At 43.0% G+C, this 27,722-nt stretch overlaps 1 protein-coding gene across 6 annotated transcripts in view; it reads left to right on the plus strand.

Annotated features, from left to right (window-relative positions):
- The window catches only part of hmg20a (high mobility group 20A), a 71,233-nt gene extending 43,741 nt beyond the window's left edge, over positions 1-27,492 (plus strand). For 2 of the 6 annotated variants that reach the window (XM_088379503.1, XM_088379501.1), the window contains exons 4-12: positions 16,390-16,497; positions 24,466-24,549; positions 24,662-24,871; positions 24,974-25,106; positions 25,860-25,897; positions 26,086-26,161; positions 26,238-26,453; positions 26,969-27,101; positions 27,180-27,492. In XM_088379503.1, the coding sequence (XP_088235629.1) occupies positions 24,484-24,549; positions 24,662-24,871; positions 24,974-25,106; positions 25,860-25,897; positions 26,086-26,161; positions 26,238-26,453; positions 26,969-27,101; positions 27,180-27,183 (876 nt within the window). In that variant the 5' untranslated portion in view covers positions 16,390-16,497; positions 24,466-24,483 and the 3' untranslated portion in view covers positions 27,184-27,492. The other 4 variants (XM_088379504.1, XM_088379500.1, XM_088379505.1 and 1 more) reach the window with 4 other exon arrangements.
- Positions 27,493-27,722: the final 230 nt, after the last annotated feature.

A 27,722-nucleotide genomic window follows, 5' to 3' on the forward strand; every position in this document is an offset into this window, starting at 1 on the left:
TGCGCACGCTTATTATCCCGCGGCTCCGAAACATGTCACGTCTTTGCCCGCGCACGCGCCGACCTCTATATTCCATCACTTAGCAGCTGATGATAAGATGGAGGAGAGTGACGCTCGCTCGTTCACGCTCGGCCAATTGAAAGCGAATATGCGGCGCGTCGGGGTTGCTGAGACATGTTGACACATGTCAGGCGCTCAATGCTTGAAGGTCACCCGCAGCGCAAACAATCTCCCTCCCGCGTGTTTGCCGCTGAATAATACCTTCCTTCCGGGGTTGGCCAAGTGAGTGTAAGTGTTTGTGTGTGTGCGCACGCGGGTCTAATATCACTGTGCAGGGCCATTTGTGCAGCAAAGGTCATTTGTTGGGCCTATTAGATATCTGCAAGACCATTCGGTCGATGCTCGGCCACTGTCAACAAGCTAATCGTCACACAATCGTATTTCTATCGGAATAGGCCGCTGTTGTTAAAGTTGGCGATATTGATTAAGTCTATTTCCCGGATACTTTTGTGTCGCTTGTTTTTTAATCAAATGATTGTCTACCAGACTATAATTACTTCCGTACTATAAATAATGGGCGACGTCACAAAATCTTTACCGATGTGGTAGAAATAGAGGCTGGTATTGTCCGTACTCGATCAAAACGATGAGGCTGCAGTAGTCGTTAGCGGTGGGCTATGCTACAAATCGACTAAGCAAGGAAAATATTTTTTATTTTATTTTCAGTACTGATCTTGATACAGATACTTGACTCATTCACTACTGTAGATATTTATATAAGCGTAATCAAAAGGGGTTTAAATTCAAATGAAAATTACAAAATGATCAACTTGGCATCCCCCAAAAATATTTACAGTTCGTTCCATTTTCTTTCCTCTCCATGTGCGCAACGTGCTGCACATGTACGTATGATTGTGTGATGTGCTATCAGCGAGCGTGTCAAAACACCGCCTCGTGCCATCTGCCGGCATTTTCAAAGGTGCAAAAAGAAGAAGAAAAAAACCCATCTTGTAATCCCCAAAATGAGCCCATGAAACTCATGGCGGGCTTTCAGGTTGTTGCGAGGCATAGCCAGCGCATTCCCATAATGACCACTCGCATCATTACCGTTTGGCAAAAAGTCGGTGAGTCGCAACATTAGCGCAACGGGATGTGATCAGCGAGCGGGAGCTCGGCCTGCTTTTTAGCCGAGTGCAAATGAGATGAAAGGTGCTCGCAATAACCACGGAGTACGTGTTGCTGTGATTTTTACAAGTGCAAAAAAATGTCGTCTTTTGAAGGAGAAATATGCAAAAGTTAGTTTGTGTGGGGAAAGAGAGGCTGCTAGCTTGCGTACCGGAAAAAAGGCTGTAAATGTTGCCATGTATTTTTTTAAAGCAACTTTTTCATTAAATTCATCCGGTGCCGCAAAACACCAACAAAACTTTTCTACTCAAATATCAGACATTATTGTCCAAATAGAAGCGGTTCAAATGACAATTTTTGCATCAACATCAACGCTAGTTTCGTTAGCCCGTCTATAGCATTTTGTATTGCGATAGCGTTAACCACGGACTGCCGAGGAGGTCTTACTCGAACAATGATGAATTGTTTTTGTTCTCCGGCGAGCAACACGCAGGCTTCCTTCACCAATTAACGTACCCGTTTCAAGTGAGGCGAGGCAAAGTTCAGCATTTGCACCACAAAGCTTCGCTCACTGCACAGGCACGGCGCGGCGCGTTGGCAATCGAACAGGAACAAGAACAAAGAGCCTTGAACACAACCTGCTCCTGCCACGTGACGTCTTGACAGAGCGTTGTGCTGCAGGCCACGGGTGGGAAATGTCATTTATGGACCGATGACTCTTGCTAAACACTTCCCCATCTGGCAGAATTGAGTTTCAACTGGAAACTGGCTTGCGTTTGAAATGGCTGTTGAAGAGCAGCCACACACGTGTTGTTCACTGGCAACAAAAATGAAAAGTGCAGGAGGTCTCTGGAATTTTTATTCCTTCATGTATATATTTTTATATATACCAGTGTAGTATTAACAGTAAAATACTGTATGCAAGATAAAATGGATATTTTTAAATTTTATATACAGTATGTGAAATATTTATGTTAATTAATTTTATAGTTATTCTTTTTTATTTTTAAATTTTATATACAATGTATGAAATTTATGTTAATTAAAATCGAGAAATACTTGTTAAAAAAATACAAACATAGGCCATTTGTGTCAAGTGACTTTTTTGTTATAATAAAAACTCTATCCTTAAACAATTTACGGGCAAAATCAGTTGTAATTTTTATGTTCAGCAGGGTTGTTGATGTCTGCTGAAAGTAACTAATAAAGTAACTTGTAATCTAACAGTTACTTTTTAAAATAGTTATCAGTCAAATATTCAAGAATTTTTTTTTAAATTCAAGAAGTGAAGTTTTTACGTTACTTATAAAATAAAGAAATCGGTAAAGTAACTAAGTTACAAATCACATAATCATTATTGTTACTATCTAAGTTACTTTTTCAAAGTAACTGTGGCAACACTACTTATAAGTCAAGGTACCAAAGTCTAAGCTTGTGTGCATAAAATATAGTCAATAATGCAAAGACAATAAACACATTTTGATTGTTGTCAAACATCCTTCAAAATGGAATCCTTGCGTCAACATTTGCTAGCATTGCTACAATCACACGTTCTTAAAAAAAATCAGCCTATTAGCTCAGGTTTAATTATTCAAAATATGACAAGGAATTATGGATGGTCCACATGGCGTCACTTGATCTATACCCATCATATATATTTAATGCAACAGCAGCGGTTTAAGCAATTCCCAACTTAATTTGATTCCACCCCGTGTCACCTCAACAAAAATGTCAGGACGGACGCCGTATATTAAATTACCGAGCGTATGAATGTTTTATTGAATGAGAAAATATTGAACATCAGACGTTTCACTCGGGTTGGAGTTTGTTCTCACACTTGATTGATTTCCCGCTCGGCGGTTCTCTACGAGGAAAATAACACGCTGCGTTATTAACTGGGAGGAGAAAATGGGCCGAGCTGGAAAGTGACTTGCTTGTGGTCGTCGCCTTAATAGCGTGCTTCTTCTGCACAAGCACCGCAATCTCCAGTCCTCATCGGAAACGCCGGGCGCTGACTCAGAGGTGCCGACCTCATTATCGATCGGCAACGCGTCAGCCCGGCGAACTTTAACGATGCCAAATCCAATTAGCTCTAACTTTCAATTCAAGCCAATTTCAACTCTCCTAATTGTACTTTTTGCTTATTGCCTCTTTGGACTTTGCCTTCCTGTTGCCATTTGGAGCACCGGAATAATCAGAGTAAGGCGGGGTAAGAATAAGGCTAGTTGTGATTTTCACAACTTCATTTCTCGTGTGAGCCAAAATACGGTACAAGTAGGACGATCCAAAAGCCTCCGAGCAAGGCACGGCGTGTCAAGCGGCGTCAAGGTGGGCGCATCAAATTAAACAGAGTGTATTTAAGTGCAAATGGAGCGTGAAGTTCTCTCCCGGCCCGGCGAAGCGGCAGACAGACAGACCGGCGCGACGCGAAGTGGCAGCCGCCAGCTTTTGAGCGCTGACAAGTTTACACAAGCACTCACCTCTGACCGACACTCATGGCTAACAAGCAAGCGACTGCGAGATCATTTACTGAAGAGTCGCCCGCATATGCGGTGGCAGAGCGGGGGTGGAGGATTACTAACGCGGCTCGTTAATTCGCGGCTTGGAAAGCTCTCGGCTTGATTAAAAAGCACTTTTCGGCCTCACTTCCGGCTCGCTCTTTGTTTTATTGCCGAATGAACTGAATGATGAAGACTGCGACTTTTGGCAGCAAAATTAGGATTCAAACATTTTGACCATTCGGTCAAAATTCCCATTTGCCACCATGCTCCTGGTTGTTTTATGAAAAGAAAAAAATATATACATTTTATTAAATAAAGTTATAATAGTTGAATTATAATAAAATTATAATAGATGACAGAAAAGAGAAAAAAAAAGAAAAAAATCTTAATGTACAGTGAAGTGACTCATTAAATTATGGGAATAAAATCTTCAAAGTCTGAAAACATATTTGAAAAACGCACTTGCAAATACATTCAAACATACTTGGAGTTTATGTAAATTAAAAAAAAATCTAAAAATAAATCACCCCGCCCCAAAAAATCCCAACAATTGTGAAAATTATTCATACTTTTAAAATCAAATGATTTGGGAAAAAAAACAATAATACGTGCAATCCGTCTTCCCTTCCCGAAACAAGTCGTAATAAAATGATGCCGCTGACAACTTTCCAACAAGTCATTCTTCACGTAAACGTTAACGCTTATAATGGGCTGTGTCACATCCAGAGTAAAAGCTTTTATCAGCATCCGCTGTCACCTCTCTCGGCGTTTTACCAAAATTAGCGGAGGCTGAGGTACCTCAGATCAATCAGCATGAGGAGGAAAAACACCTCGGACGTCAACTTTTAAAAGCATCGCCTCCAACCGTTTCTCAGCGACGCAATTTGTCAAAATAGCCTGACGAGAAAAGCGCGCCCCATCCCGGCGAGTGGAAAATATCAGCGACAGTTAATGAACGACACAAAATATCGCTCCTGACTAGGCGAATAAAAACACAGCAGACGCCGCCATTTAAATTTAGGGACCAAAACAAATGTGAGCTAAGCTAAGTTCGGGGGAATATTGGCATATTTTCTTTGGGGAGTAGGAGGCTTCTCAAGCTCTACTATTGGCGTCCATCATGGGAGATGTTAAAGACCTTTGGACTCACTGCTGCATATTTTATCCACAGGCTAAAATCTATGGACTCAATTTCGACTACAAATTACACAGCGCCCGGGGATGTGCGGATCAAAATGTATATTGTATTTTCATTTTGTGAGACATTGATAGGTTAGCTAAGAGATTTGGAGAAAACACACGCGCACTGTTACATTGCATCTTTAAACGGAATGAAACTTAGCGAGATAGTTTATCTACCCTTTCTGTATTCCTTCTTTATTGTCTTTAGTCTCTTGGAGCCATCCTTTGGGTCGATCCTTGGAACTCGCGTTGACAAACAACCAGCACTCATATTCACACCTACGGACAATCGAGAGTCCTCATTGAACCTAACAAAGTTTTTGTGGAACATGGGAGGAAGCCAGAGTTCCTGGAGTAAGAAAAAATATATACAAGAAGCTGAGAATCAAACTCTGAACCTCAGATCTGAGAGACAAACGTGCTAACCACTAGCACGAAGAGCTGCCTCTGTTAGTTGAAAACTAATTACATCTATAAAACATTTAAGATGTTGATTAGCACTCCTAGTTGAGGTTTACTGTTAAAATAAACATAAAATGACAGCAATTACACTTTGTGTATTTGAAACAAGCACATTAGCGTAGCCTTTCAGTCCACTCGCTTGATGCTAACGCTAAATTGAATCCCCTGTTGCTGTGCTGTAGCGCAACAGATTGAACTCAAATATTCTTTCTCCTGCGCCAAGAATGACTCATATTAGTGCCGCACTGATGAGCCTAGATGAGGTGAGGCATCTCAAGGAACAGCATCGGTCCGATAAGGTTACGTTATTAACTTCAGGATGAAAGGTCAAATCCAGTTGGGTTGCGGTTCAGATGGAAGTGAGTTCGGGCACAAGTAAATTTGCTTTGGGGTTGCGGTTAGCTTAGCGTTGGCTTGATTTTTAGCCCTACTCTGATAAAGTCTCTGTCAGATGTAAGGAATGTAACGAGGGAAAACAGCCTCGCCGCTGACGATTTATATACCGAGTCTGCCGAGTGGGTTAGTTCCTTTCATAGAGAATAACACCCCCCGCCGCCTGCTTTGCTCTGGGCAGGATTTATGCGTTACATTACTGTACTTCTCTAAGTGGCTAATTTCTTAAGTAGCTGTGTCGTCAACATTGTTGATGTCGTCCATTCGCTGTGCCAGTTGGTTCCAGCGCCCGTGACTCATCATCCTTCATTCTTTTGCTGTCCAAAAAAAAAAAGCGACCTGAGCTGCCGCCTTTGTTTTTCTTCTTTGCATACCGTTCGTAGATTTTCTTAATGTCTGCATGATGTTGCAGCGGCATCGTGGGACAAATGAAGGTTAATCTTGCACGGTTTGCATTATTTAGCATTTGCCGTTGCTTATTTGTAGCTCGAGCGACGCAATAGAAAATCCACGGCTCTAATTAGCCCACGGAGATGGAAAAGCATTAAAGTCCGACTCTGTAATTTTATTCGCGTTGAAGATGAATTACACACTTTGAGTGTCGGAATGCGTCGCATGCGATGACTTCAGCTATGGCACGCAAACGCACGCCGTTCACTTGTTGTTTTTTTAAATAGGTTACGATCAAACAAACCAGACAAAGAAGTTTAATTAGGTGATTACATCTGTAATTAATGTGATCGGCATGTAATGAGCTTTGGAGGTGTTGGACTTTTGAACCCTTGATTCACTTTTTTTCCTCTGATTCCACAAATAACTTTTGGTACGAAGCATCAAATCCGAAAAATTTCACGTTAATAAATGTTAATCAACAAAATTACAGCGAGTAAATTGACGTTTTTTTTTTTTTAAATGAAACAATTCAATGGAGCCGAACGGCAATGGTATAATTGCATTTCAAATCAAACGGAGGGAAGCAACGCGTTAAAATGGAACACACAGTTGGTCAGCGTTGATGTATGTTTACATGCGTGTGCGTGCACGAGGCACAAGCTGTCACCGACTCAGCCCACCGATGTCAGCTGTCATGCGCACGCAGCGGCAACCGGCTGACACGGGCGCGGCCCGGGGGCAGACGCCACGCTAACATCACATGTAAATTACGCACAGCGACCATCTTCCGCATCGCCGCCACCGAGTCACGTTTCACCCGAGTGGGGACAACGTTCAGTCATTTCACCCTGAAATCCTCACTACAACCCTTCAAAACATCAACAATAATCACGTACCTTCGCGTTTGGAGCTCATTGATCGAATTTCGGCAACACAGATTCGCCACGTGAAACTTTTTAGCCACCGTTCATATTAAATTATAAAAGTAATTACCACTGTAATATAAATAATACGGTCTAAAAATATATACTTTTTTTTCAATCAATCACAAACTTTTGTTTGCCTTATCTCATCCTAAGTCATACCAACTCAAACATTTACCAAACATATGCTCATTATCTATCGCTGTCAAATCTCATCACATCAGGTTATAATTTGTTATGCTTCTGGGGATCATTTTAGATTTTCTTCACTTACAACCAGAAGCCTGAAATCTACCTGAAACGTTATCTTCTTTCCCTAATTAAGATTCCAGATACACTCTCACCTCCCAAATATATATATTTTATTTTTAAAGAGAAAAGTCAAATAGACACTGACAACGTGTGTGTGGACCGAACCGGACCTGTAGCCTCCACCTGTAGCCTCCCGCCTGCACTCCAGTGTGTCCATCACGGGAACAAATCAGCATTAATCCATATCGCAAACTCGTTAGTTGCGCTCGGCCCATATCGTTGTGCCGTTTGTCTTTGCCTTTATTAATTACATCGGCCTCATACGATAGGATTTTTCATTCCGGACGGTCATTAGAAACGCATTATCGCACCACTGATGCAACCTGACTTATTTACACTACAACAACTATTCCCTTGGAAGGCCTCAAGTGAGGCTGGGAAAGCGCTCCAGTCGCCCGAGGGGAGGGGGGGGGTGGAGTTGGTGTCACGGCAAACAAAGCACAATAGTTCTGCCGCGAGCGGCGGCGTGAAACGGTTTTTCCGAGTTCTCCTTTGCGGCTCTCGACAGACCAACAGCGTTCTATTACCGGCTGCTCACAAGTCAATGTAGTTTGCCTTCCGATATTGTTCCGACCTCATGGCGCTGGCGAATGAGAGAGGTTAACATTGTCGAGGAAATATTTACATGCGGCTAAACGTGTGTATTGTTTTGCTGCGCAGTCAAGCTTTTACTTGTCAAAACGCATTTCCTCTCTGGCTTGGTTGTTATGGCGCTGTTACCCGAGGCCGAGCATGCGGTGCAAAGGCGCTCGAATTGTTTTTAGTTGTATTTTGGTTAGTCCATAAGGGTCGTTCCAGGCGGGACATCCACCCAGAAACTTTTTTTTTTTTTTTTTGGGCCACACATGCACACAAGACGAGTGTACCACTACACCATTAGCGACTCCCACCTATTTAGAAAAAAAAAATCTGTAGAAGCCTTACCCCCTAAAGTTAGCCATTTTAGCTTGAGGCTAAGATGTGAGGGTCATTTTTAAAGCAGCAACAATATGAAAAGTGCAAATAAAAGTTCTCCACGTGCGCCCTTGACTCTCATCTCAACCTTGGTTTTTACATATTTAATATTGTTTTTCACTCCGAGGAGCGTGTTTAGTCCTCCCGGCGTCTTATATAGCCTTCCTTTGTTTTTATTTTAAGCCAAGTAGCCTTATTCAATCAATTTATGGAGTCCAAATGAAATTGTAGTTGCTTGGTTTCATGGCAGGGAGATGTAACATTACGTACGGTGGGGCTGCCCAAGCACTAATCATAATCAATAATGCACGCCGGACTCCTCAAGGGGCTCGCTTCTCTTCAGCCTATGCGAGTTTACCTTCGGGCAAAGTCGAGAGCGAAAAGCGCGTCGCTTTGCAGACGGACGCTAATGATACAATTGCTTGTTTGGCCTTGGCGGACGTTTATTTTCTGCCTGCCGATGGGATTTTTTTATTTATTTTCATATACGTTATGTTTTAGGTTCAACGTAGCAGTTTAGGTTGTCATTTGTGCAATTGTGAGATGTACTCAAAGAAGAAAAGCTCGTAATACAAAGAAATCATGTATTGAGTGAAATCAGGAGACGTGCAGTACTTTTGTCATTTGACAAAGGCTTAAGAGTTGATTGAGTTGAGTGATCATTAGAGCTTTCAATTGCTGGGTAGAAAAGGAAAAGCGAGGTTGATATTTTTCCATTTCGTCTCTTTTAAATCAAAAGTGTATCGACTCGAATCCAGTTAGCATCTGCGCTTACTCTTTGCAAAAAAAGAAAATTGTTAAAGAAAAAATTCTAACCATCTGTTGATTACGGCAGTGCTTAAAAAAGACCAACCAAGTCATCGCTCCTCGGACACGGACTATACAGAGACAAGAAAAGACTATTCAAAGACACGCATTCAGACTTTTTTTTTTGTATGTCTTAAAGATAAAATTAAAATTCGTGTCGGCTGTTGCTTAATTTTTTTTTTTTGCCACCTCATTGTCGATAAGGAAATGTGAAGTACCCTGCATCACCCTTCAGGAAGCCAAATTGTCTATTTTTTGAGAGAAAAAAAACAAAAAGCCATTGTTAAATACGAGTTTAGACTGCAGGGCTACTTGGATTTGGAGGATGAAAGAAAGAGAAGCAGATACGTGACGCTGACATATTGATAGTGTAGCGCTTTGGCTTGATGTGTCAATTGGGTGGTTTGATCCCTCCAAAGGGGGCCCTTAAATACTCCCCTTCCGCTCTCGTGGCCGTCCCAACAGCGCCTTTGTCAAATGCAATCCCTGAGCATCTCATAAGATATTTATGTGTCACCTGTGCACGTTTTCGTGTGCATGTGTGTGTGCTCGAGACCTTCCTATTAAATGTCCACAGCGCCCTCTAGCTTCGACTGTGTGAACTGCTCCTGATGCAAAGTGTACCCGTGTGCGTGTGTGTGTGTTTAACTTGATTCAGCTCCCAGTTGCTAGCACATTTATCATGATTTAAATCACTGATGGTGACCTGAAAACTGGCCAAAATTAAAGACCACAGTCTGAGAGAAACTTTTACTATGGGAACTTTTACCAATTCTTTCGACAATGAATTTAAAATAAAAGCAGCTGGCCCACTTGGGGCTCGGGCGTGCCCATCTAATCTAATCTTATCTATCGATCTATCGATCTAGCTAGCAAGCTACCTACCGACCTACCTACCTACCTATCTTTCCGCCCGTCCATCCATCCTTCAGCACCAATGACTGATGAGTTTAATCTAATTAACTAATTAAGATGTGTCCCAATACTTTTTGTCCCTAAACTACAATAATAGTACACAATAAACGTTGAAGTTGTGTTTACAATAAAAAATGAGCCCACACGCACGTACAATCTGTCCAAACATCCGGAAAGGAACAAATAATGATTTAAGTACATGAAACGGTTTGACATTAAACTATTGTGCCGATAAATATCACAACATTCTAGCGGCTCGTCTCCAGTCTGGCTGTTCTTCTTTGGAAATGTTTTCCTCATATACAGACATCATCTGTGAACACCTACTTGCTCCATAACCTGGCGTGCGGGCGTGAGGGGCGGCAGAAATGGTGAAAGGTCAACAAGCAACGTTTTGAAAGGACGAATTTATTCAGGTTGGAGAAAAGTTGTTTTCCTCCGTGACACCGACAAGTGCAAAGTTTTGACAGCAATACCCGATGTCGTATTTATCTCGCACACAGTCACGGTTTTGAATTGAATCTAACGGAATGCTAATCATTTCCTAACGCTAACAAATATGTGCGCCAAGCTTCTTCATATCTTCAGCAAAGAAAGCATTAAACCTCATCCGGCGTTCTCTCGTGACGGCGTCGATTGCTCTCATTGACTGGATTCGTATCCTCGTGGCAGATTCCACTCTCGGCTTGGCCCGCGAGTATGTGGAGAGGGCTGAAGTAGCGGGAGAAGCGCAACTTCTTTCTGGGTCAATTGGCCCTTTGGCTACGTTTGTCCTTTAAATATTTATGAAGGATGAACAAGTATGAAATAGGGGTGACCAAAAGAAAATAAAGAAATAAAATCGAGGGATGCGACATTTTCCACCTTTAAATTATTCAACCTGCCGATAAAGAAACCACAATTATTTATTTGCATCTGTATGTCTATTTTGGGAATCGCAGCTAAATTTGACATAATTTAGTTGGTTAAATTATTTACTAAATTAGCGGGAAAATAAATCAAGTTTGAATAATATATATATTTTTAACTTTATTTTTAAAAATGCTACAATTATTTGCTATTTCCAATTTCGCGGACCTCCTGGAATACCGCCACGGGCCACTAGAGGGCCACGGACCACCACTCGACAATACCTTCTCTAAACTACGAAATCTGCAGTTCCAATCCACACTTGGGGCGTCGAGTATTAATATCGAGGAACAAGATGGCGGGTGTCTCGTGGCGGCAGATGGCGTGTTTTGCTTGAGTCCAAGTCTCAGCTGTTGCCTCACATTGCGCAGTTGTCAGATGAGGTGGAAAAAGAACGCACCTTCTGTCTCTCACTCTTGCCGCCCTGCGACTTTCTTCCCGTATTCTTTGCCGGTGACCTCACGTGGCGAGCGTGCCCGGCCCGCGTCCCCTAAATATTTATTTAATACGCCGAGCTGAAGCCGAGCCCGGATGACTCCGAGCTGGCCTCGACGCATACATGACTGTGTGGGGAAAAAAAATAAAAAATAAATAACAAAACACAAGCTGGTCTTGAGCGTGATGCCACGAAAGTGATGTTGCAGATACCTCAACGGCTGATTGTTGCTATAGTAACAAAGTCGCTCAGCCGCTCTGGCCGCGAGCTGACACCTTACATTTAATTGTCACATGCAATAATACAACATTTTTTAATAATTACGATCACTGACATTGACCCAGGAAAGCACTTGATTTTTTTTTTTTTTTTTTGTTAAATTGCTATTCCAAAATGACAGCTAACGCAAACTTTCGACTAAATCAACAATTAGCTGTGTTCTATTAGCATTTGTGTTTAAATTCCAGCAACATATTTACTTTAATACATTTTGACAGGAAAAATGTATTGTATATATAATATTTGACGTGCTTTTTATACAATGCCGTTGTATGGTCGTCAACCTGGCATCTTTCCGAGCTGTTTGTGTGTTTGTGTACGCCGCTGGCCAGGTCGTGCTGGCTGAGCCGACTTGTTAAGTGGCCGCCACTGAGTCACATGACAAGTGGCACAAACATCACAACAAAAAGAGGGGGGGGGGGAGTCTGCCCGCTGTGTAAATTTACTGAAAGTGATGAGTCGGCATAATCAAAGGCAGTGTGAGTTGATCATGATGGTAATATCCGTCAACATCAGCGCTAACATCCATTTTAGGTCCATGAGACACATTTTTGACTTTGAGTGGCATTATTCGGCCCAAAATAAGGCGACGATATCGATTAGTCGATCGTTAAAAGTCTTCTGTCACCCAACGGAAAACAAGATCTGCTGGCAAAATCACTTGAGCGAGGCGACGCCCGTGCCGACTTCATCTGCTGTTCCGCCGACGCCGTGGGAACGGCTAATCAAGTTTGGCCGGCTATTGTCTGGGAACAGCGGCTGCCCGCCCGCCCGGTAATTGAAAATGAGTGAGTGCCTTGTGCACAGACTGGCGCATGCGGCATCTCGCTTGGGTGAGACCGACGATGATAGAGGGACGCCAGACGGGTTTGTGTGTGTGTGTGTGCACACATCGGTCCAGTAGACTTGTCAGGGACAGGTTGCCGACGGTGGACGTCTACCTGTGAGACTTTTCCATCCCCGGAGTGTTCCTCTATAGTGATGCTGATCGGTGTCTCCTGAGAGTGGTGCTCTGTCACCTCATGTCAGACAAAACACACACACACACACACAACTGAAGTCCAAAATAGTAAGGTTCTAAGTAACTGAACATAGCAGATGGGGGGGGGGCCTCGGGGGTACCACCACCCCACACCCCTGAAATATGATTGGACCTCTATCTCAGGTGCCAGGCCAGATAATCTTGAAAGGCTCTTCATTTTGTCACCAAGATAGGTAGCCATGGCAACAGCATTATAATCCAACCACGTCTCATCAGCCTCCCTTCTTTGATTGAATTATGATCCTGATATTCAGATTTTATTTGTTCGGCAAAATACTTCCCAAATCTATGATTTTTTCAATCAATTTATTATTCAATTATATTTTTAATTGATTTATTTTTTATTAAATTTAAATAAATTACATTTAATTAGTATTTTTTTAATCTTTTTGAAATTGATTTATTTTTTATTACATTTAAATAAACGTAATTCAATTTGGGGTTTTTTAATCCTTCCATTCCGATATTACAGACTCTAATTTGCATTGCGTCACATGACTTATATTACTTTCGTCTTCCTTTCACATGCGTGAATTCAAAATCCTCATTCGAATGGAAAGGTCCCAAAAAAGTGTGAATAATTATGAAGTGAGTCGAGCCGTCGAGCTTTCTGCAACGGGTCTTGGCAGAGGTGTGCGCTCTTCTCTGGGACTGCTGCGGCAAATTACACCAGTATCTTTTCACCTCTCCATCCCACTCAAGTGTCCTCGCGCAGCTGTCGCTTGTGCCGTACGGCCTCATCGGAGCGCTCCGCTTTTAATCGACTGGCCGTGACGTGCAGCCGAGGCGACAGGAGCAGTCCACTTTTGGTCCCGCTCGATATGTACCCGCGTGGAACCCTTCCAAATCCAACTGGCCTCCGCAGAGTCAACAACGAGTGGCTGCCAGGTGTGCAGAGTAAACAAAAGCCCGTCGGGGGTAAAAATGATCCTCTCCATATTTTCTACTCTGCACTTGAATAAAAATAGAAAAAAATACGCCAAATTGAATCCTGAGGTGATTTATCATGAGATTCAGATTGCTGAGTTTACAATGAGGCAGCAGCTAGCGAGTATTTATTTGTAATGCTTTGAAAATGAAAATGCTTTTTTGGGGAGTATTTGTCAAGTGCAAGAATGCAAAGAAAACGATAATGTCATCTTGTCCCCCCTTCAGCTGACAGCTGACGTATTTGAATGACGTGAACCTACGCATTTATCCGGGATACATGCCATGTCGTGTCGCGACCTGAAACGTATCCACAACATCGGCGCTCGAATGCAGCCGTAGGTTAATGGGATTTCGACGTGTACTCTTGTCTCGAAGCTTTTTTATTTTTATTTTTATTTTCCACTGGGGTAAACACAGGAGTGAGTCATGCGCATTTGTGATGCAGATTTCATTCGGAAGCTTTCTAGCGGAAAGCCGCAATAACCTCAACATGCCGCACGTGATAAATAATGCACACACCCACTCGGCTCATACGTTGACTATGTGGCAAGCAAACATCCATCTCCCTGGGATGAAGACGGAGATGATGATGATGATAAGCAGTGATTGTGACATATAGAAAAATTGGAAAAATAATATAGGAAGGTGTTTGGAGGTTATACATAAGTCGTTTGTGACTGTGGTTATCTTCTTCACTTCACCACAGCGCCCTCTGCTGGATCTAGTAGGGCACTAGTCCACCTGCCCCTAGTGCAACATTACTATTAATTACATGTGGAGGGGCACTGGCTCACTTGCCCCCACCAATGAGTGATAAAATGTTACTTCATGTTATTAGTGACTGTGGTTAAGGTTTCATTTCACTACAGTGCCACCTGCTGGATGTGGTGGGGAGCTGCCCCACTTGCTCTGAATAAAAAAAAAAATCTCATCACAAGGAACATGCATATTAACATATTAAAACAAACACGCCTACTGATTAGATTCCCTTGCAAGAGTGAAGTGACAGTGAAGTGACATTTTTTCTTTAAAGACGTCACGTTGACAAGCAAAACGGCTTCCTAAAAGGCACTTTGTGGCAAAGTAGTAGTCAAGCCACCAGCAATTTTGACTGGGAAGTGAAAGATGAGCAAGCGTGACGTTTTCTCTCACTGCACCCTCCGCAGGTGCTCCGGCACAAATGGATTTCTGGATGAAATGGCGTTTATGGAGAAAAAAAAAAATAGAATTGCGGGCTATTACGGAGCAAGCAACCCTTTGACCTCGGCTGCGGGGTTCCGGTCCATGTTTGACGGCAACAGTAATGCATTGCTGATGGAAAAACATCAGGTGGTCATCCAGAGTCCCGACTCAAGTTGACAACATTCGAGAGGCCTTGGGGAAAGGCCATCCACTAGGAGGCACTCTTGCTGTCTCCATTGACTGGTGATACGCTGACGTTAATAGTTGTGTGTTTGTGTGTGTTTTTGTGTATGTGTGCCCTCTGCGTCTTTAGCGAGATTAATTAACTCAACTCCAGTCATTAGCCTCCTTTTTGAAGCTCCATATATCATGCCCCCCCCCCCCCCCCTTCCACTCATCTTATGGAGCGACTCAACTGAGAGAATTTCTAATGAGATGATCAGATCGCATTTGAGTGTTTGCCGCTCACTCGCGTGTGCGTTCTTATGTGCTGGGAAAAATACATTTTCATCAAAGAGAAGATTAACTCTGATTTAATGATGCCGTTTAAATGGACAAAGTACACACGCAAGGGACACTTCATTAGGTACACTTGTGACATGTGATATTGTCTGTCTACAAGTGTTGCTGCACTTTTTGTGTTCAAATATTTCCCAACAGGTTATTAACATCAAGGCTATGGAAGAAATAAAATCCCCTTCTGAATTGGGAATTGGATTCCTTCATTCAACTGAAATTTTATCTAGTCCAATAAACATCTCATAATGTCAAGAATGTGTCTAAGCCTTAAATACAGTTCTAAGAACACTCCATTTTTTATTTGAGGTGGGGCAAAAAAAAATGTCCAATCTGCTGTTTGATACATCTAACGTAGCAGTCTAACTTGAATGTCAGGTCCAAGGGTAGCTCAGAAAAATCTTATCCAAACATTCAAATCGGAGCAGATCTAGAATGCCAGGCACACAGGGAGGCCCGCTGGTTTCCCTGGCAACGGCAGGAGATGGTCTCCTGAGGTAAAGAATGTTTAATTGAGCGATAATGACTAAGCCGTTCTGAGCTCTACGAATTTGGCCAAGTGCTGCCTAACCTTCAGCTAATATCAGGTGTGACATTCACACGTATGTGCCTTTTACCTCCATTCTTTGGTTGGACCACTTTTTTATTGCTTTGCTGACTATTAAATCCTTTTTTTTCTTTTTTTTTTTCTTTCTTCACAGCCATGCCCTATTCATTACGTTCCAGACCTATCTATGACAAATGAAAATTTGAAGGAAAAAAAGAGACCATGTAAATTAGTTTGAACCCCACATTTCAAATAAATGGGAAGAGACACTTTTGATTGGTGGTGAATGGCAACTATTATGGTCACACATGTTTTATTTCAAGAAGAGGAAATTCAGATGCCAGCAGTTACATAAATAAATGAATGAATGAATGAATGAATCTATCCAAATTTAATACATTGTTTTTCTTCAGGCGCGGTGGCATTTATAGTTCTACATAATATATGAATATATTTATTACTATTAATACAATATAATTATTACCTTTTTTTCTACCTGAATAATAATGGAATCTAAATAAATAAACAAAGAGATGTATTTCCCCCCCCGCATGCTATCTCACAAAATGTTTCTGTTGCAGGTTTGGCTTTATTCTTTTGTTTACTGAGCTTGGGAGCGTGTGCAGAACAACAAGGCCTACATCAAGTATTCATGAATCTCCTCATGTTTCATAAGCAACGGCTGCAAGGTGAGCGAGAACTCCGTGTAATCGTCTATCAAACATAAATAAGTAGTTGTGCCTTGGGGCTGAGCGGCGTGGGAGGGAGGCTTGGCCAGGTTCCCTGGATGCGGCGTGTCTCTCATCTGCATAAGAATCACAGTGCGCAACACGCTTGTGCCGCCGGCTATGCCCACAGTTGAGGTGTAACATTACCACACGGGAGGGGGGCAATCGGTTGCAAGATAGTGAGCGGTAAACTTGAAAATCAATTTCACTATTAGCTCGTTTAATCATTTCAGTGTCTTAATCGGATGGATGGATGGATGGATGGATGGATGGATGGATGGATGGATGGATGGATGGATGGATGGATGGATGGATGGATGGATGGATGGATGGATGGATGGATGGATGGATGGATGCTTTATTGATCCTCGGCGGGGAAATTCATTTGCCAGCAATTAAATACATAAACAAACAATATAGATATCGTACACGACAAAAACGATGAGAGGAATAGATCTGAGTAAATTAAATAGATAGGTTAATAATAATAATTATAAAATAGATGGGGTAATAATAATGAATAGAGCCAATAAATGAACAAACAATGAATGAATGTTGTTAGGTCGTTGTGCTTTTGCTTGCGTTATATAAAAGGCAATTTATCATGGTGACATTGGTGCAAGGTCAGGCCTCTATCATGGTCATCTTAGTGAGTGGAGATGATGCATAGCGACAAAGAGGCGCGCCGAGTATTCATGAAAAACATTCAAGACGTCTTAACACAGAAAACTTAAACATGTTTGTGCAGATTTAAGAGTCACGCCTCAGCCGGGATCATTTGATATATTTTTTTTAGGGTGTGTCGGGGTTAGACACGTTTTTGTGCCGGCCTGACCTCTGCGGCCAATTATAACGCAGGCCAACGCCGCGGCCGACGATTTGTATGGGCGAAGGGATTTTTATTTTTCCATTTGCTGACATTGGAGATCACACGCCTATTATCGTCACAATGCTGGCATAAGGGAGCTTATGTAAATGCTTCTGTCAGGCCGGCCGAGCTTTGTGTTTGTGAAGAATGGCAACGGGAAAAGAATGGCGTCCGCTTACTTACTCGAGCTGAGCCGAGGGAGCCCCCGCAAGGACAACGCCGCCTTTTTTTTTTCTTTTTCCCAATCACGGGAAATTGTATTTAATTTAACCATTCAGGCTGAAAAGTCATTTGCCACACTTGCATGATCTAATCCTTTACAAAGATAATAATGCTCATTTTGTTCATTGGCAGTGCCAAAGACTTAATAACGTGTTGATCACTGTAATGGGAAGGTGACGTTGCGTCATCATGGCGTAATGGATTTGACCACCGAGGATGCAATTAGACAACGATTTTCACTGTCCCCCGCATGTCCTCGAGGCTGAGAAGAAGAAAAGAGCAACCTGGCCGCAACTCGGTCTATGCAAATAATGCAGCTGCTCTCGAAGACTCCCCCTGGAGGAATGTGGCTTAATTAGGCCCCCCTCTCCGCATCGGTCCGTGCCAGCGCCTGAAGAAAAAGGCGGGGAAGGAAAATCTCCTGCGGGGTTTTCGGGAAGGCTCTGGCAGCGATGTTATCTGTGGTAGCCTTGCGGGGATCCATTTGTGTTGGCTGACGCCAGGCTCATTGTGTCTGTGGCTCGAGAGCACTTTGTCATCAGGCCCCAATTAGCCGCGAGTACGCCGAAGGAGCCACGAGATCCATTTGATAGAAATAGGCTCGTCTGCGGGGCCGACGAGTGGATGACGGTGTGTGCGTGTGAAAAGTCAAGCGGTTTGATTGGGACGCTCTCGCGGGCGCCGAGTTGTTTAGCAACCTTCGACATAGCGATGATGGGGTGCGCATGACAGCGCCTCCGCTGGCGATTGTTTACTGTCTACGGAGTGTAAATAGAAAAGGCACTCGCAGGCGAGCGACGAGAAACGGCCGCCTGGCTGTCTAATTGGATGACCTGCGATGCTCGCGTTTGTTATTTTTAGCCTGGAGAGCAGCATTTCAAATTCTGCAAACACACAATGAAAGTTTGAAGATGCCACAGGGTGCAGTCATTCCTGGAAAATGGAATATTTGAATGAATACGCACCAAAAAACTATCTCTGTCTCTTTGGCCTTTATAGAAGCGGCTTAATCCGAGTGTCGGGCTCGATCTGGTACCTTTCATTCTGTCAAGTGATGTCAGAATCCCCACTTTATAAATGACACAGTGCACTACGGCATTGTTGAAAATGTCACCGACTGTCATTGTCTCCCGTGGTGATAATTGAAGGCCCCGCCCCCGTCTGACTTTAGCGATGGGCTAATTTGCCATCTTTGTATGATTTTTGTCAGACCTCGACATCGCTGGGGTCCTGACACTGTTGGCCGCTGACCTCTGCTGGCTCCCGTGAGGTACTGCAAGTGTGTCCTCTGCAAAAAAAAAGCCAGACTCAAAGTAACGGTCCGTTAGGCTGTAATAGTTTGTCTTTTGTACGCTTATGCCCCATTCCGTCGACCTCTCTTCGATTTAAGAGCCGACAGGCCGCATTGCCACTTGCAATAAATGCAACCATGTGGAAATTCTTGACGGGTCAATTGGGTTGTGCATCGTGCTGAAACCGTCTCATCCTCAATGCGGCGGCCTTCTTTCTCTGGAAGTGTGTGAGGCTCTTTAATATGGAAATATTAATAATACAGCATACAGATGGTGCACCTCATGCTCCTGTGTTTTGTGTCACCACCTCCCCTAAAATTGCTCCGCTTTCCCAAAATAGATGCAGCAATGATTTGGGATTTGGCGGCTGTCAGTGAAATGGAGGACACTGCAGCTGGAAGGGGAAAAAAAAAAGGCCTCTGTCAGGTACTATTGGACATTTCCAGATGGATAAAAGCATCAAGACTTAATCAATTAATTAATCAATGGAGGGTTGGACGAGGCCCATTAGTTGCCACTGAAGCTTCATTTTTCTTCTTAGCAAGACATTTTGATGAATTAGCCCAGTGGGAACAGTTCCAGTGCACAGCTCTGAAGCCATGAAAGAATTTCTGGATATGTTTAGGTGTGGGATAAAAGTCCATCAAACACCTTTTGGGTGAATTAGAACAAAAGAGGCACTTCCTGGAAGAGTGGAAACTGTTGCCACTTTAAGATGGGAACTAACCATACATAGCAAAACTCGTACACTTCCCAAGGTGGTGTACCCCAGGGTTCACAGCTCGGCCCTCTCAAGTTCACCTTCTGTTTAAAACAGGAGGGGTTTTGGCATTTTAAATAAATTCAAAATACAATACAATACAAAATAAATGAACAAATGATGATTGGAGAGAAAAATATGTTCAAGTAAAATTTAATGCAAACATTTTTCATCTAATTATTCAATTAATAGATTGATTCTATTAATATGGTGTGTTATAACAGCAAAGATAAGAATTCAAAAATAATTGACAGATGGTGTAAAACCAATTCTTTCACCTAAACCTTATTCTCAAGGTAGTTTATATACGGCGCACCCCAAGGTTCCTTACTCAGTCCTCTCTCGTTTTCTTTTTCCACCAAGTAATTAGCAGTCTCGTCAGAACGTGGTCGCCTCTCATTTTAAGACCCTACGACACCGTTGTAGTTGTCCCAATTATTCTTATCCTTGTGTCCTATTCGTGTTTGAAAAGTGGCTAATGCACTTTCAATGTAGGCCAGAAAATGACTTTACTGTGGGATGAAGTAACTACGGTTGCCATCGTTTGCTCGAGTGCTACTAATAAGAACGGGAAGGCGAGATAAAGGCCTCCCTCGAAGGTGGCACCAGTAGCCGTAATGAGGCTTGACGTCTGATGGATTAACCGTACTTACTTTTGAAAAGGTTGTCTCATTTTCCATTCACCCTCCGCGGTGCTCACAACACCATGTCGGTAAAACAAAGGCCGCTTGTTTTTTCGGTTTTTTTTTAGTCCTAATGCTTTCATTGCTCAGCATTTTGTGGTGTTTGGACATTTGTGTCTGCGGGTCATTAATTCTTACTAGCGTTGACGCCACTTTCTCCAGGCTAGCCAATAGTGAATTTGTAATGAAAATGGACGAAGCCCGAAATGATCATCAGGCACTTGGATTTTTTTTTCTTTTTTGGAACACTCACCGTCATTGTGTCTCATAACAAAGCGGAATGAAGGTTAGTGTGGCTCATCTTTCAAAGTCTGAGCTGAGAAGAACGAGCGTAACATGACCGAGGTCCCTCAAGGTTCTTTTCTCGGTCCTCACTTATTCAGCGTTCCAATCGAAAATGTCAAAACCTCCTGAACTCTCCCCTATCTACTAAAACGCCTCTTCTCATCTTTTAAATCACAATTTGGGACGTAAGACCAAACAGATCCATCTTCTCTGATCATCGCAGAAAGAAACACCAAGGACGGGCTAGTTTTGCCCTTGGGCGGCTTTTGCAACGGTGCCAAGTTTGTGTATTATGCACAAAACGTGTGTGTGTGTGTGTTTATGGTCCATTGAAGTCCACTTTGTGTTCTTTTGGATCTTTTCTGGCCCTCTCCCAAACTGCAAATCTGTAAGAGGAGATAAAACGACGTCCAGACCGTCAGACAAGAGGCAATGGATAGCAGCCCTTCGGAGACGGATACTCGCAATTTTATTTAGAACATTTTGGAAGAGCACTGACGCAGAGATAAGCCTTTGGATCTCAGAACACAAGGAAGCTTATCAATGAATGTCATTTGTCTTTTTTTTGGTTATGTGAATTGATGATGGTCATGTGACTGCAGTTTGCATTTCAATCATGGCCCTCAGCCACAGTTTCAATTAATACATGTGGAAAAAATGGATTTAATTACATTCGTACCCTTGACAGAACAAAAACAATATTTTTTTTAATGAGCTGTGGTTTCTCAATCCCACGTCACCACGGCACTCGAAGTTTTGTGGACGCTTAGTCGTCGAACGCACACCGATTGTCAACGTGATGTCATGTTTAATACACGATTCGACGATGGCTGTCACGACAAACACACATTACACGTTTGTAAATCCAAGAAGTTTTTTTTTTTTCCCCACGGCTGGCTGTTTGCATGAGATTGTGTTTGTATAATCAAGCTGATTGATAATTATGTGCCAGAGTGACTTTTTTTTTTTTTTTACCTCGCTTTGAAATCACTAAATGAGGTACTTTATATGCCACAATATGGATTAACACTAGATTGGTACATTTTATTTTTTGGGTTTTTTTCGGGCCAATCATTGAGAAAGAAGTGTGTAATATTATATTTGCAATATTGTTTGAGTGGAATTATTGCTATAAATCAGTGTTGAGGGGTAAACATTTTCATCACTCGCATTCATTGCAATTTCAGTACGGCCCTGTGTACTCATTTGATTATACAGTGGCAAGTGTATGTTCAAATGGAAATGTTCATTATCATCGTGCAATACGAGTGCATCGGCGCGCGCACGAATCGTATTCCCCTCTCGTATTCTCGTCATGCAATGTTAAGCAAATGCAATATAAAGCAAGTAAAAGAGGACGGCATCCCTCACAAAGTCAATCTCGTACTCATGTGAGAATATGGAGGACTCATCAGCGCCGGCCCATGATTCGCTGCGATTTTCTGACTTATTGATTTCCTTTTGTCCATTATCTGCCAGGCGGTGCGAGCGGAATGATAAACGGCAGGCGGCGGCGTATGAATTTAGATAAGACGTTTAAGGCTCAGTGCGGCACGCTCGTACATCAAGTTATTATCCCTTGTCATCTCCCCTCACCTCTTTATCCCCTCACAAAGGGCAGACGCAATCGAAGGTGTCCCTTCACATCTGCCTTGTCTCCTGTTAAAGGTCCTATCAGGACCATTCTGAGGCGCTCCTCCTCTAAGGAGCCCAAAAAAAAAAAAAATCATGATTATGTTCATCAGAAATCATTTGTGGGCCGCGGTCATCATCCAGAGGACAGTCAGCTGTCAACGTTGTGTGTTAAGTGAGTTATGGTTTCTAAGGAATGTTGAGAAGGTCATGTTTAAAAGAAATAAAAACAAGCCTGTATGATTCATGAGGCTGTTAGAAGCTACTACTCCATGATTTTTTGCATGGCAACAAGGTGGGTGATCCATCTATCCGTTCTATCCCTTTTTTCGGATTGAACAAGTGTAATACATAAATCTGGCCGTTAGGTGGTAGCAACAACCTTGGGTGTATTTACTCTGTCTGTTCTAAGTTCGACGAAGAAGAGGAGTCAGCAGAACGTGTCTCATCTAAAGCAGGTATTCTCCATCCATCCATCCATTTTCTGTACCGCGTGTCCTCACGGGGGTCGCGGCCGTGCTGGAGATTATCCCAGCAGTCATCGGGCAGTAGGCGGGGGACACTCTGAACCGGTTGCCAGCCGATCGCAGGGCACACAGAGACAAATCCGCACTCACACCATTCTATTGTGGTAAATATTTGTTTTGCATTTGTCGCATGATTTCTAATCCTAACAAGAACAAATGTGTCGTTTATTTTATTAAATGCAGTGGAATGTTAATAATATGGCAAGATGTGAAGTAATAAGATACCGATCGACATGCATGGGGACGCGCTCGTATTGTTTTGATGGGGGCGGCAGCATATTTTGCTCACTTTTGGCTGCCGTTCACATTGACTATGATTAGTTTTGTGATTTTTCCTCTGTTTGTTAGATTTTGTTTCAAGAGACGTAGCGTTTGGTTAACGATGGGCAAAAAAAAATGTTTCGCGCTCGGCTTCTTGCGAAAACAACGCTAACAGCGTAACTAGCTTCATGGCTAGCAGCTCGATGCTAACCGTCGTTGCTGTAGTCATTTGAATAAACAATTTTCCTACCAGCTTTGCGTTTAAGTGTCAAACCGTGTATGGTATTATTTTTTTTTTTTATGATACGTGTTAGTGTATCGCGAAAGACGACAAGGTAAATAGCTGTTACATCAGCAACAAATAAATCTAACAGATGTTTGCCACTGGTTAAAGACTACAATCATTATATACTGTGAAATTAAAGACACCATGGTATACATTTCTCACCACTTAATAAAACTCATATTAACAAAATAACTCTTCGTTGTGCTTTGTCCAGCTAAATTGGCATTTATTTGAACAGGCAAGTTATGACGTGGATGCCCCAAACTATTTAATAATAATAATAATCTGTTACGTTCCATTTTTACCGTTTGTTGTAAAGCTGGCCTAATATTGACAAAGTGAAGTGAAAATCTTAAAGAAATGAAAAACTGTTTCTTTAGGTGGTGCATTGTGTGCTTCCAACCAGAAGAGGGCGGTGCAACATAATACAGCAAATCGCATAATAGATGTCAGGAAAGTTCCAGGACTGTGTTAAATAAACCAAATTATTCATACCGCTTGTCATGTCGAAGACTGCCAGTGTAATATGTCCAGGCATTCGTCTTGGAAACCTTTTGAAACTCAAAAAGAAATCAAATGTGATAATCTTCCTGTAAAGTGGATTACTGAACTAGAAAAAAATGTTGCGAGAAGAAACTTTACTGGACTTCCCCCGGCCAAAAGGAATATTTGTAGTAGATTATCTCATTCCTAGTCTGACTTTATTTCCCACAGTGTTTAATGGCTGGGGGCAGAAATGCCGTCCAGGATGTTGACACTCACTTCCCGTGTGGTGACGCGTACGGGTTCAAAGTTGAAAAGGATGTGGCATTGTTGCTGTCTGCAGAGTTTAGTCTGGACCCATACATACCGCAATAATATTTATACTTTCTAATTCGGGAGTTGATTAATACTTTTTTTATGTGGTCCAGGAAAAGGAGATTGCTTGTATTTGCCCTTGTTTCAGGATGGAAAGTTAATATCAAAATTTGGCTTATCTGTCTCCCCCAGATGGCACAGGCTTTACTATGACAAATGTTTCCAGATGGTACACTCATCTCCTATTGTCTGATGGAGCAAAAAAAAAAAAAAAAAAATCATAACTGGTCACTGTAGAAATTCTTTTGTTCTTAGTCTGCAGGATTCGAAGTCATGGATGAGCAGCAGTCGTCTCCTGCAGCCAATACGGAGAACGCCAGCCAGAGAAATGGAGATGAGGTACGAATTGAAACCGAACAATGGAAAGTTGGACCTCAACTTTAAATAAAAGGTCCATTTTCCATCCGCTAAGTGAGCGACCCTTACCCGAGATGTTTTGCTTTCATCTCAGAAGACAAGACGTGCCACCTGGACCAAGGGCAGGAAGAGGAAGAAGCCAATGAAGGACAGGAATGCACCCAAAGCCCCGCTGACCGGCTACGTTCGCTTCATGAACGATCGGCGCGAACAGCTGAGGGCCGAGCGTCCCGACGTGCCCTTCCCGGAGATCACCAGGATGCTGGGCAACGAGTGGAGCAAGCTGCCCCCTGAGGAGAAACAGGTAAGAGGCTGCATCAAAACGACTTCAGCCCACCTTCATCCAAAATTTTGAGCATGCTTGGCAAAGTGAGACGCCGCGTTTCAGACGAATCTTTGTCCGCAGCGTTACCTGGACGAGGCGGACCGCGACAAGGAACGCTACATGCGAGAGCTGGAGAAATACCAGAAGACAGAGGCCTACAAGCACTTCACCAGGAAGGTCCAAGAGAAGCAGAAGGGCAAGCGACACAGAGGCGGTGAGGGCTCATTCGCTTGCCAAAGCTCGTCTCGGGCCTCGATGGATAGCGGCAAAGTCAAGTACTAAATAAATACTGGTATGAAATGGCACAAGACATTTAAATGGCCGACGAGCTTGCCCGCCCAGTATATTTTTAAAATCCAAGATTTATTTGACCGTTCCTCCACACACACACATAAACTGCACTTAAAACTTCAAAAGCTTTGGCCGGAGGGAAATCATTTTTTTTTTAAGCATATGCATCCATTGGTTTCTTTTTTGGAGGGCATTGGAATTGAAGCACCTCGCATGGTATTTCCTGTTTCCTTTAGTTTGACAGTAAACTTCAACTGGGCGTGGCAGGAACGGCTTGAAACTTGTTTTTTTTTAGCAACTGTTAGCTATTTCTATCATTGCGGCGCTCGTATCTGATTTTTTGCTCTCAAGTCAAAGCAAACAGCCGAGTGAGCGTCAGCTTGAATAAATTGGAGGATGTAAAGGATGTCAATTTGTCACTGTCAAAAAAAATTAGCAATCTGATTTCACATTTTCACATTACTGTATGTCATCCAAGTGTGAAGAGGTATCCGTATTTGCGTCTGTTGGATGACCACCCGCTATCAGAACAGACGACGGAACGGGGCGTTCTGTATGACTTTTGCTCACCTGGGTCAAGAGTGAAAGCTGGCTCCCAGTGACGGAAACATGACTCATCTGCTGTCCTCTTTCTTCATTTCTGTCTGTTCCCCCTCTCCTTTTCCTTCCTCACCAGATGTTGGGAACCAAGCAGCCAACGAGACTCTGCGCGAGGTTGGTGCTTTTTTTTTCCCCCCCTGACCTGTCAACACATCAATATAACAATAGTGTTGCATTTAAAAACATTTTATTTGGATCCAATTTTCACTTGGCACTACTGTGCAATACACGGTGGTTGGCATTTTTCAGTACAGCCTTAAAACAAGCCTCTCAGTTATCGTTTCCACACTGTTGCTCACCAGAAGGATAGCGAGGGGAAGGACCGAAGCGTGTTTGACATCCCCATCTTCACCGAGGAGTTCCTCAACCACAGCAAAGGTGGAATACGACGATCACACGCCGACTATGCCGTCACGTTCTCATTCGTGGTTTTTGTTCCCCCTCCCCGCTTTAGCTCGCGAAGCCGAGATGCGTCAGCTGCGCAAGACCAACATGGAGTACGAAGAACGCAACGCCGCACTCCAAAAGCACGTGGAGAGCATGCGTGGCGCCGTGGATCGCCTGGAGGGCGACGTGATGCAAGAGAGGGGACGCAACGGCCTGCTCCACCAGCACCTGGATACGCTACGGCAGGCGCTCGCCGCCAGCTTTTCTTCCGTGCCTCTGCCAGGTAACAACCGTGCTGACATTTAGTCATCTTGGGTCTCCTATCCATTCACGTTTATCTTTGTAGATACGATAAAACACTGACCTGATTTTTTTTTCTCTTAACTGTTATAAAACGGTATTGGAGTTCCTCAGGGAAATGTTTTACATCCTCTAGTTTTCAATAAAGGTTAACCACTCCTTGTCCAGCGTCAGTTTCCTGCACCGCTCCCACAGCAGTTGGCGCTGTTCCCCGTGGGCGTGGAGGCGAAAGATTGATTGGGCTGTCCGCTGAACAAAAAAGTTTTCTATCGAAAGCAGTGTTTACTTTTCACTTTATTATTTTTGTTGTTGTTGAGCAAATCGCTCAGTGCCGCTGATGTCAGCGAACAAGTCGAGGCAGATGCTCAGAACAAGAACGTCCTGTGACCTTGATGTTTCTGTACTTGTCCCCCCCCCCTTTTGCTGACCGACTTTAAATCAGAACATTAAAAAAAAAGTCCCCAGCTCCATCAATTATTGCCATCATTACGTCAACAGGCAGCGGCGAGATGCCCACCCTGGATACCATCGACTCGTACATGAAGAAACTGCACAGCATCATCATGAGCAACCCGCAGGAGCACGACAACCTGATCAACACCGTCAGGGAGTTGGTCAACCGTCTGGACAGGTAAGAAGGACTTTGAGTCCGACAATTTGGCCAGTCTGTGGACGAAACAAACGGGAACGAGATTTTCTTCCGTCTCAGATAATCGCCAAGTGGGACGGCCGGCCGCACACTGATGGCCACAGCCATCAAACATTTAACTCTCTGCAAAAAGTGATGATGATGATGTAGCTCCTTATATTTATTATTTTCCCCATTTTCTTTGGAAACAATAACCAACGACCGAGAAATGTGTCGCCACAGGGTGAAGTGTGCAGTTTGCGTTTTTAAACAAATATTACTTTGTGGTTCATATTTTGTAATGACAAACGTGCCATTTAATTTCCATGTGTGTGTGTGTTTGTACAGACAAAAGTGCTTGTGTTTTCAATAAATAACAAAATGTTGAGGTGTACTCACTTTTTTCGTTTTATGAACATCCTTATTTAAACCGTTTATGACTCAATCAAAAGCAGAAATTTCAGGCGGCTTTCGGCTGGTGTATTACTATGTTTGTTTTTTGACGGGACATTATGTGGCTTCCTGTTTTCATTCAGGGCTGCCTCTTTTTTTTTTTTTTCTTTCTTTCTTTCTTTTTCTTCCCCTGCCTCCACGTTGCCCGCTGAGACTTCCCGTCTGCAAAGG

Source organism: Syngnathus floridae, chromosome 6 (genome assembly GCF_059516105.1).
Source record: "Syngnathus floridae isolate MCC-2025c chromosome 6, RoL_Sflo_1.0, whole genome shotgun sequence".
Lineage (NCBI taxonomy): Eukaryota > Metazoa > Chordata > Actinopteri > Syngnathiformes > Syngnathidae > Syngnathus > Syngnathus floridae.